This window comes from Myotis davidii, unplaced genomic scaffold, assembly GCF_000327345.1.
Source record: "Myotis davidii unplaced genomic scaffold, ASM32734v1 scaffold472, whole genome shotgun sequence".
NCBI classification, from domain to species: Eukaryota; Metazoa; Chordata; class Mammalia; order Chiroptera; family Vespertilionidae; genus Myotis; species Myotis davidii.
In genome coordinates this window covers 1927429-1938197 of record NW_006283774.1, presented here as the reverse complement: position 1 = coordinate 1938197, position 10769 = coordinate 1927429, and the positions used below count along the sequence as shown (strand labels likewise).

At 57.5% G+C, this 10769-nt stretch overlaps 1 protein-coding gene across 1 annotated transcript in view; it reads left to right on the top strand.

Moving 5' to 3' along the window:
• COBL (cordon-bleu WH2 repeat protein) overlaps positions 1 to 10769 on the top strand; it is an 86497-nt gene that overhangs the window by 1151 nt on the left and 74577 nt on the right. Inside the window, exons 2-5 of the mRNA XM_015566796.1 lie at positions 1030 to 1272; positions 4362 to 4572; positions 5825 to 6053; positions 10661 to 10758. Coding sequence (XP_015422282.1) covers positions 1030 to 1272; positions 4362 to 4572; positions 5825 to 6053; positions 10661 to 10758 — 781 coding nt within the window. The remainder of the gene's footprint in view (positions 1 to 1029; positions 1273 to 4361; positions 4573 to 5824; positions 6054 to 10660; positions 10759 to 10769) is intronic.

Here is a 10769-nt window from a genome sequence, read left to right as displayed (position 1 = left end):
CTCTATCCACTGAGCCAAACCGGCTCGGGCATAATCTTGGAAATTCTTCAGTGCGGCTACTAAGCCACTGGCATCACCCTCCTGCCTGAGTAAGCCCTTCCCCCACACACTTACCGGAGTTGGCTAATAGCACTGCTTCCTCTGAGTGTCCTCCAGACACTTGATCCCAGGGTAGGACAGAGCCAGACCCCAAAGGATTCTGTTGAATTCCGTAGTCTGTGACATAGCGTTGTCTATTCTTCTCAGTCCCCTTCCCACTCCTTTAAATATATTTTTATTGATTTCAGAGAGGGAGGGAGAGAGAAACATCAGTGATGAGAGAGAATCATGGATGGGCAGCCTCCTGCATACCCCACACTGGGGTTCGAGCCCACAACCCGGGCCTGTGCCCTGACGGGGAATCATACCATGACCTCCGGGTTCCTAGGTGGACGCTCACCCACTGAGCCCCGCCGGCCGGGCCCTCTGCTCTTCGTAATTGTCCATGTTCTGAGAGCGTTGTCGGGTCAAGGTTGGAGCCACTTCTTTTCCCAGGAAGGGCATCGCTGGCAGCTGGCGACGCCCCCTTCAGTCCCTGGGTTCGGGTTGTGTTACCAGTAGAACCTGGAAGTGTGTGTTTGGTGTTTATCAACTAGATGGCCATCCTGTTGTTCGCTCAGTTTTGTACCCGGCCGCTGTTGTCATGAGGATTTTGTAAAACTGCGCACAGCCCGGCCGGGGTCGCTTAGTGGCTGAGTGTCGACTTATGAGTCAGGAGATGACGGTTCGATGCCTGGTCAGGGCACAGGCCCGGGTTGTGGGCTCCATCCCCAGTGGGGGGCGTGCAGGAGGCAGCCAATTAATTATTTGGTCATGATTGATGTCTCTCTCTCCCCCCCTCTCCCCCTCTCTCTCCCTTTCCCTCCCCGCCCCCTGAAATCAGTAACAATAGATCTTGTGAATGTGCCTGCTGGCTGGCTGATGTTCGGGAGGTGGCTGCTGGGCGTGAGGAGGACAGCGCTGCTGGCCGCCATGTCCCTGCTGCCCCAGCTGGACGCAGCGCTTCATTGGTCCCCTGTCGTCCCTCAGGAGGAAGATGAAGGCTCGTGCCCCGCCTCCCCCGGGGAAGGCCGCCACCCCCACCGGGCAGAGGGCACCGAGCCCCCAGCGCAGCGCGTCCCGCGGGCGCCAGCAGGACCTGCTGCACATGAAGGAGAACCTGCGGGAGCGGGCGCTGGACCTCACGGTGGTGCTGCCCAGCGGGCTGGAGCGGAGGAGCGTGGTCAGCGGGCGGCGAGGGCCGGGCGCGAGCCGAAGCCAACTGCAGGGCCTCGCCCGCCTGCGAGGACGGAGGATGGGTCCCGGGTCCCCACCATCCTGAGCGGGGGGACCGCGCTGCCCAGCCTGGCGGGAGGTGGGCTCAGACCAGGGGTGCAGGCCGGGGCCCCCTCCAAGCAGGTGACCAGCCACTAGTCTGTCCCCGTGTCCTGGGCGCTGAAGTTCCACGGCCGGGGGCAGCCTCCTGTACTGACCCTCCCAGGTCCTCCCAGGCCGGCCATGGAGGTACATGCCCCCCGCAATCCATTCTCTGAACCCCGGTTTAGAGGAAGAAGTAGCCCGGCCAGTGGGCTCAGTGGTTCAGCATCAGTCTATGAACCAGGAGGTCTGGGTTCGATTCCCGGTCAGGGCACAGGCCGGGGTTGCGGGCTCGATCCCCAGTGGGGGGCGTGCACGAGGCAGCCGATCAGTGATTCTCATCATTGAAGTTTCTATCTCCCTCTCCCTTCTTCTCTGAAATCAATGAACATACATTAAAAAAATAATAATTAAAAAGAAAGAAAATGGGACCCACTGGTGTTAAATGTAAGGGCCTCGATCCCCAGGCCTGTGGCTCCCACCCCACCCTGAGCTCTGGTCCCCCAGGTCGCGTGGTCAAGGTCACCTGCACCGCTTTCCCCTCAAAAGGCACAGCCTCCTTCCATCAGAACGTGAAGTTTTATCACCGATAGAGTTTCTAATTTTGGGCTTAATATTTATCGAAATATGTCATAATTATATTGTTTGATCGGTTCTGTGTCACTGCTTCTGTCATAACTAATCCCTTTATAATAAACCGTTTTAACCAAGTCACAGGGAAACAAAACTTTGAATTTAAGTGTTTAGACAGTTTTTATTGTAGCGAATGCGATAGAGTGGTCAGTGCTGAAGTCTTTCAAACGTGAAAATATATTTGCATCCTCCTGCGGCGGGAGAGTCCAGGAAAACAAGGAGAACGAGGACGGACGTTAAGTATTTGAACCTTAAGAAGCATTTTCTTCGGGTACTTACAAGTGGGCGACAGTCACGGTCACGTGACCCCGAGTGTTTTTATTCCCATGAATACCCTGGAAATGGTGATGTACCAGGTTTATTTTTATTTTTATTTTTTAAATATATTTTATTAAGTTTTTGCAGAGAGGAAGGGAGAAGAATAGAGAGTTAGAAACATTGATGAGAGAGAAACATCGATCAGCTGCCTCCTGCACACCCCCCACTGGGGATGTGCCTGCAACCAAGGTACATGCCCTTGACCGGAATCGGACCTGGGACCCGTCAGTCCTCAGGCCGATGCTCTAGCCACTGAGCCAAACCGGCCAGGGCAGGTTTATTTTTAAAAGTCAGTTTTCAGATCCTACTGGACTTTATCATGACTTTTATATTTACATTTGCAGTTTGAGCTTTAGAATGAAAATCATAGGTGACACTTTCATGAGCAAAGGGCTACATACATTTTCAAAATTATTTTATGGGCCAAGTGAACAAAACCTTGGGGAGCATCGCTGCAGGCCCAGGGGCTGCCCGGGATGGAGCTGTTGCGTTGGGGGGTGGGGAGTGAGGCCCAGCTGCTCCCAAAGAGTGTCCCAGGGAAGTATGGGGCCTGCTCCTCAGGGCACCCCCTGGTGCCATTGTCCCGGGAAGGGCTCAGGTGCAGAGTGGGGGCTGCCCTGGACCTCGCGGGGGTGTCGGGGGGTGTCCGTGGCCCCTGCGGCAGGGATGGCTCCCAGGGTCCGTGCATGATGGCCCACTCGCAAGAGGGCCTGCGCTTCATCGTTTTACAGAGTGGCCCTTGTGAGAACGTTTTTCCCGCGTGCATCACTATAACTCCAGTGCATCAATAATAGGATAGTTTTGCCAGAACCGGTTTGGCTCAGTGGATAGAGCATCAGCCTGCGGACTGAAGGGTCCCAGGTTCGATTCGGGTCAAGGGCATGTACCTTGGTTGCGGGCACATCCCCAGTGGGGAGTGTGCAGGAAGTGGCTGATCGATGTCTCTCATGGATGTTTCTAACTCTCTATCCCTCTCCCTTCCTCCCTGTAGAAAATCAATAAAACATATTTAAAAAAAATAATAGGATAGTTTAAACTACTTCAATAGATGCGTGAAGTTTTACCAGTGAATATATTATGTTTTACTCACGATTCTTATGTATATACTTTTTTATTGATTTCAGAGAAGAAGGGAGCGGGAGAGAGGGAGACAGGAACAGCCATGATGAGAGAGAATCATGGATCAGCTGCCTCCTGCACGCCCTGCACTGGGGATCAAGCCTGCAACCCGGGCCTGTGCCCTGACCGGGAATTGAACCGTGACCTCCTGGTTCATAGGATGATGCTCAACCCCTGAGAGACCTTCTCGTCGGATAAGCGAGGAGTTTATAATCTGCCATCAGACCCTTAACCCTGTCCTCCCAACATGAATATTCTCGTTTAAATGAACCATAGTAGCCCGGCCCATGGATGTTTCTCTCTCCCTCCCTTCTTTTCTGAAATCAATAAAAATATATTTTAAAAAAAGTAGCAGCCCCACTGGTGGGCTGAGGCACGGGCCTCCTGTCAGCGCCGTGTTTGCCGCCCTCATGGGAGTCAGGCCCACACACCCGCGGAGCTAACTGGGGGTGACTGTCTTCACAGGCACACGGTGTGGGTCCCCCGTTGCCTTTGGGTCAGGTCGTTGGTCAGTATTGGGGATGTGAAGATATTGCGGTGCAGCCTGGCCTGTGTGGCTCAGTGGGCTGGGTGTCGTCCCATGCACCGCGAGGTCGCTGGTTCGATTCCCGGCCAGGGCACGTGCCTGGGCTGTGGGCTCCATCCCCAGGAGGGGTGTGTAGGAGGCAGCCTGTCAGTGCTTGGCTCTCACATTGATGTTTCTCTCTCCCTCTCCCTCTCTCTCTCTCAAAAGTCAGTTAAAATATTTTAAAGGCTCTCGCTGTACAGGCACGCCTGAGAATTAACGCTCGGCTGCTGTCTGTCCTCGTGAGTTTGCTCGCTCTCCTGCTGGTTCGCTCGTTCTGTCCCGGGCTGGAGGAGACGCAGACCTAATGACGGCTCCGTCTCCCCTCCAGCCACGCGATGATGGACCTCCTGGTGGAGCTCTGCCTGCAGAACCACCTGAACCCGTCCCACCACGCCCTGGAGGTCTGGCCCCCGGAAGCCCAGCAGCCTCTGAGCTTCAAGCCAAACACGCTGGTCGGGGCCCTGAACGTGCACACCGTGTTCCTGAAAGAGAAGGTTCCCGACGAGAAGGCCAAGCCTGGCCCCCCCAAGATGCCCGAGGTCAGTGTTATAAATATTTACTCAGTGCAATTGGAGAACATCTATAATAATAAAAGCATAACATGCTCATTAGACGGGACATCTTCCGGACGTCCTTCCGGACTTTGGGTTATCGACTGAAATGAACACAGTGGTTTAGTATCCTCCTGAATGAGGCTCTGCTGTGGTTCTCGAGCCCCCTTCAGAAGTAGCGCTGTTTCATCCGTTTAGGTTCCTGGAATACGTACAAAATTCCCTGCTTTTAAAAATGGCAGTTTAGCCATCCGTCTCCTGAGAATTTCTGGGTCTGGGTGGTTGATAAAAGTTAACGATGCCATCGACCCTCGGGGTGCGGTTTCCCTAATTCCTACGTACAGTCCATGTTCCAGGAGAGAGCCCTGTCACCCCCGGGCGTCTCAGACCTTCCCGGCCACCAGGTGTAAACCCCAAGGGTAGCTGAGCCCAGGGCTGTGCCTGACCCCAGGCCAGACACGTGGAGAGGCCCTGCGGCCAGCTTTTTTCCGAAAATTCATGGAACCCCGGCCCAGTCTGAGGCCGGCCTCGGTGCCTCCACAAAGTCCACGTCTGCTGTGTCCACTCACCAGGGCCTGGGCGCCATGAGGTGACCAGGAAAGGCCAGAGAGAATTTTTTAAAATATATTTTTATTGATTTCAGAGAGGAAGGGAGAGGGAGAGAGAGAAACATCAATGATGAGAGAGAATCATGGATCGGCTGCCTCCTGCAGGCCTCCCACTGGGGATCGAGCCTGCCACCCCTGCATGTGCCCTGACCGGGAATCGAACCTGACCTCCTGGTTCCTAGGCTGACGCTCAACCACTGAGCCACCGGCCGGGCGGTATTTTGATTCTTAAACAGAAGTTTGATACCTTGTGTGGTGAGGGTTTTCCGTTCCAGTGACTTTTTGACAGCCCTTCCCACTGTTTCCCGTGGAAGGTGTACTAAAGCCTCATGTTCAGTCTGGTCTGCACCTGGGAGCGGCCCTGCGTGTGCTGGGCTGTCCATGGAGAGCCCTGCCCGATGCCCACTCCCCTGTCGTTAGCCGTGTGCTCAGCAGGCGGGGGCGTCTGTGGTTGGGGAGGCCTCTCCGGGCATTGCTGTTCCCGTCCTGCGGGCCGTCTCCCCGGGAGCCCTGACTTGCGGGAGAAACTGCCGCCCACCATCTCCCGCACCCGCATCCGGCGTGGACACGGTGGCCGGTGCTGCCATGGGCTGACGTGCTCACCGAGCTCCCTGCCCCGTGTGTCCTCCCAGAAGTCCGTGCGCCTGGTGGTGAACTACCTGCGGACGCAGAAGGCCGTGGTGCGCGTGAGCCCCGAGGTGCCCCTGCACAGCCTCCTGCCCGTCATCTGCGCCAAGTGCGACGTGAGCCCCGAGCACGTGGTGCTGCTCAGGGACAACGTGGCGGGCGAGGAGCTGGAGCTGTCCAAGTCGCTCAGCGAGCTGGGCATCAAGGAGCTCTACGCCTGGGACAACCAGAGAGGTGAGGCCCCCGGGACACGTGGGAGCACACGGGAAAACGCGGGAGCACATGGTAACATGTGGGAGCCTGTGGACACACGGGGAAACACAGGAGCACGTGGGGACACAGAGCACATGGGGACACGCGGGAACAGGCTGGAGCAAGGCCCCCACTCCGGCGCTCAGCTCGACTCCCCGCAGCACCAGCTGGCCGGTGCACGTGTTTTCAGGCAACTGGGATGCGGTCCAACCCGGGGGGCGGGGCAGGAAACACCAACTGGCTCTCGCTCCCTGACGGTCATGCTGCCTCTCGCCCCGAACACCCCTCACCCCGGTAACCCCTCCTCTGTGAGCTTCCGGTAGATGAGAGGTGGGGACGGCGAGGACATCAGAGCCTCCCCTCTAAGGGAACCACCCGGAACCCACACATAACCCGTTTTTGCGCGGACGGGCTTCTCTGTGGCCTGCAGCGGCTCCCAGTCTGAGACATCGCTCACAAAGCCAGGGACACACGCATGGCGCTGCCCCCGGCACTGCCCAGTCACCCCAGCCCCCGCGACCACTCCCGGCGCTTGGCCGTCGCCGATGCGGGCACAGCTCAGTCCTCGTGGGTGCTGGCCGCGTGGCCTGAGGTCCCCGTGTGAGCCACGGGAGCGTGGAGGTGGAGGGGCCGGTGGTGGGGACAAAGACTGGCCCGTGGTGTGAGCCGTTGTCCCTGAAGGACAGGAAGGCTGACTGTTCAAACAGAACACCCCCCGCCCCAATCTAATATTCTTTGACCTTAGAATTCTTAAAATGGACTTCTTAGGTCCTCCCTTGGTGTTTGCTGCCTTTTTATTCCACAAATATTGAGCATGCTGGGCTTCCAAAATACGGACGTATGCAAGGTTTTCCTGTTTATCTACAACTTTTTTAAAAAGTTCTTGCAATAAAAAACACAGTAATTATGTTGGTGACATCGGTGCTCCTAGTGGCACCAGCCCCCCACCCCACCCCCCAGAGGCTCTGGAACCCGGATCTCACTGGGCGCCCGGGAAGGGGTTCAGCCCTCTGAGTACAAGATACAGAGACTGTTTTTCCTCCGTAACGTGCGCCGACGTCCGAGAGCCACAGGTCCTGGGTCCGGGCCAGCACCTTAAACTCCCACGGACTCCCCTCGGCACCTGCCCCGGGCCCGGGCAGAGCGCAGCGTCTGTGTGGGGGTCGCGCCCACTCTAACCTGGGTCCCGTGAGGCTGGGGACAGGAAACGCTGCCCTGCACTGGAGCGCGGAGAAGAGAAGGCCTCATGCAGAACATTCCGGAGGCCGTCCACACGCCTCTCCTGGCCCCTCTCTGGCTCCCTCCCTCCCAGCCCCAGCTGAGCTGGGACGGCCAAGGCTGGGCTGCCTCCTGGGAGCGCCATCCTCCCGGGTGCTGGCCTGGCCACCTGCTCTGTGCTCCGGGGGCTCAAGGCGAGGGTTCAGCCCGCTCTGCACTCGGCCTATACTGACCGACAAACAGACAGCCCCCCGAGAATGACGGACAGACAGCCCCCCGAGAATGATGGACAGACAGCCCCCGAGGCTGACGAGCGCCCGGCGGCCTTGGCCCGCTCGCCCTCACTCTCTCCTCGCTGCCTTTCCAGTTCTTCTGACCAAAACGCAGTCGGAGCCCTCCCTGCGCTGCCGAGGTCAGTGAGCCCCGCGGGGCTGCACCTGCATGGCGGGGGCACGGAGTGAGGGCCTCGGGCCGTGTGGCTCCCGGAAGCGGGGGGAGTGGGGGGCTTGCTGGCCCAGGGAGGCTGCGCTGGTTCTCGGCTCCTGGTTGGCTGAGAAGGAATGTCCTGTGGCAGGATTTGCTGTGGTTCTGACTGAGAAGCCAAGGGCTGCTGTGAGGAAATGGGCTCCAGGGGGCTCCAGGGCGGACAGCAGTCCCCGCGCGAGGCGCCGTTTCCTTCTTGCCTGTGCTCGCCTGTGCGTGTGCTGGGCTGTCCATACTTACCTGTGCTTACCTGTACTCACATGTGCTCACCTGTACTCACATGTGCTCACCGTCCTTGAGCTCCCTCCTGCCTGCTGCAGAATTTAGGGCATCGTGGTTTGTGATGTTTAACCTTTGCCGCCATAATATAAAAACGAGGAGTTCAGATTTTGCACTTATTCAGACACTATCTTGTCGATTGTTTATATGTGCACACATACGTGTATATTTACATATGCACACATAACAGACACATACACATGCGCACGTATTAGGATGTTAATGAACCTTTGGATTGCATGCTCACGCACACAGCTCATTAACATCCGATGAGTTTTTATAGTTTACGAGAGTTTCTGTTCATGTTTGTTAGAGTGTTTGACACTAGATCTTATTTCTAGAAAACCAAGTGAAAGTGAGAACACTGGGCATGGGTCTGGCACCAGTGGGGGTGTCATGTCTGACCGCAGTCAGCCCTGTGGGTGCCGGCCGCCCCGTCCCTGTCCAGGCAGAGGGCCGAGGCGCGGTCCCCCGCAGTGTCCTGAGGCCTCTGGGTTGGTGGGTGGCCTTCTAGCCGGGGTGCCAGGAGCATGCTCTCCACGCTCACCTGCTGGGCACTGCCACATCCGCACCTACCTTCTCCCGTCACACGAGGCCTGTCCACACGCAGGCAGGCACACACACGGACGCTTCCCGCGGCTGCCAGTGTCCTCGGCAGAACAGGGTGCTGTACCCGGATAGCCCCGTGCCTGAGGAGGGCTTTCATGTGTTCAGCCGTGAACTCCACGTGCACACGTGGCTGCTGAGTGGGCATGCGTGACAAGCCGCCGGCACCTGCCGGGAGCCCTGGCGCTTGTGACTGAACCCTGAGCCTCCGCCACGTGCAGAATGACTTTACAAATGTGTGCGCTTGTGTTTCTTTGTTTTTTTTTTAATCGATTTTGAGAAACATCAGTTTTATTGCTCACTTATTGATGCATTCATTGGTTGATTCATGCATGTGCCCTGACCGGGGATGGAACCCACGACCTGGGTGTTTCGGGACAAGGCTCCGACCACTGAGCCACCGGCCAGGCCTGGGTTTGTGCTGTTGCGGGGACGGTGCCTGTTGCTGCCGCTCCGCCCCGGGTCTGGTCTCTGACGGGAGCATCCCAGTCCGTGAGCAGGAGAGGCTGCTGCTGTCGGAAGGCAGGCTGATCTGCCAGAGGTCCCACCAGGGCCTGGCGTCGGGCGTGGGGCGTGGGGCGTGGGGCGTGGGCAGTGCCGTGGGGAAGTCGTGTCCTTCAGGGACACCAGGGTTTTCCTCCTGCCATATCCACGGGCCTCGGAGAGAAAGACGTCCCGCGCTGATGGCCGAGGCCTGAGTGGCCTGGGGGGGTGGGGGGAAAGCCAGCGAGCGATGGTGCCAGCAGCCTTGCGGCACCGGTGGGCGGGCAGCACCCCGTTCACCCCATTCTGCAGATGAGCAGACTGAGGCTCAGAGAGCACCCACCCCTCGGTGCTGGTAACCTCCACCCCACTGGCCCTCAAATGCTCCCTCACACCTCGAGCATCCCCAAGGCTGGGGCGTGTTGAGTGAAGGGCGGTGGGCCCACCCTCAGAGCTCCCGATTCAGGGGTCAGGACTGGGTCCAAGTCCCAGGGGTGCCGACGTGCCGGTCCCCCCTCATTGTGAGAACCACAGCCCTGGGCGAGGCTGTCACCGACTGACACGTCAGGGCTGCAGTGTCCATGGCCCAGGAGAGCGCCCGTTCCAGCCTACCCTGGGTCCCAGTGACTGCCAGCCCTGGACCGAGTCAACGAGACTGTGCTAGCTGCGCAGGCGGCCGGGGGCGGGGGCGGGGGATATTGGGGACCACGCTGTGCAGACCTGGTTGTCTAACGTCTGTGCCTCACACCTGGAACGAATGAAGACTAAGCTTGAATATCAGCTGTAATGGAAAAATAAATGAAATTAATAACACCCCCCCAAATAATAATATAGTTATTTTATTATTTTACTTTGTAATATATATTTTTACTGATTTCAGAGAGGAAGGGAGAGGGGGGAGAGAGAGAAAGAGAGAGAGAAACATCAATGATGAGAGAGAATCACTGACTGGCTGCCTCCTACACCGCGCTCCCCCCCCCACCCCCGGGGATCGAGCCTGCAACCCAGGCCTGTGCCCTGACTGGGAATAAAACCCAGGACCTCCTGGTTCATAGGTTGACACTGAGCCATGCCTGTTGGGCTAAAATAGTTATTTTTTTTAAATCCTGATGAAGAAGGAAAAAGATTGAGGATTTCAAGCTCAGAGAGAGAGAGAGAGAGAGAGAGAGAAGCCATGGGCCCCTGGAGAACGTCACTAGAGAGGAAAGCGTGCCGTTGAGCCGAGGAGGATGGGGATGTGAGCGCGGCCAGAGGGAACGCCCCGTCCCCACCGAGCGAGCGCGAGGCCCAGTGTTTCATACCGGGTGCAGGCTGGTGGGTGCAGGCTGGTGGGTGCAGGCTGGTGGGTGCAGGCTGGTGGGTGCAGGCTGGTGGGTGCAGGTTTGGGGTGCAGGCTCAGGGGTCATGGGCGGTTCTACTCTTAGAAGAACGAAACCAAGTTTAAGAGGAGGGTGTGTTTGCTGAGATTTTTCCCGCGATGTGTTGATGCTGAGAAGTAACAGGACCTCCTTTCCCCCCAGAAACCTTCAGGAAGTCCTCCTTCGGCAGCGATGAGACGGAGACGGAGAAGAAGAAGTTCCTCGGGTTCTTCAGAGTGAACAAGAGAGGCAACGGCAAGGTGAGGGGGCC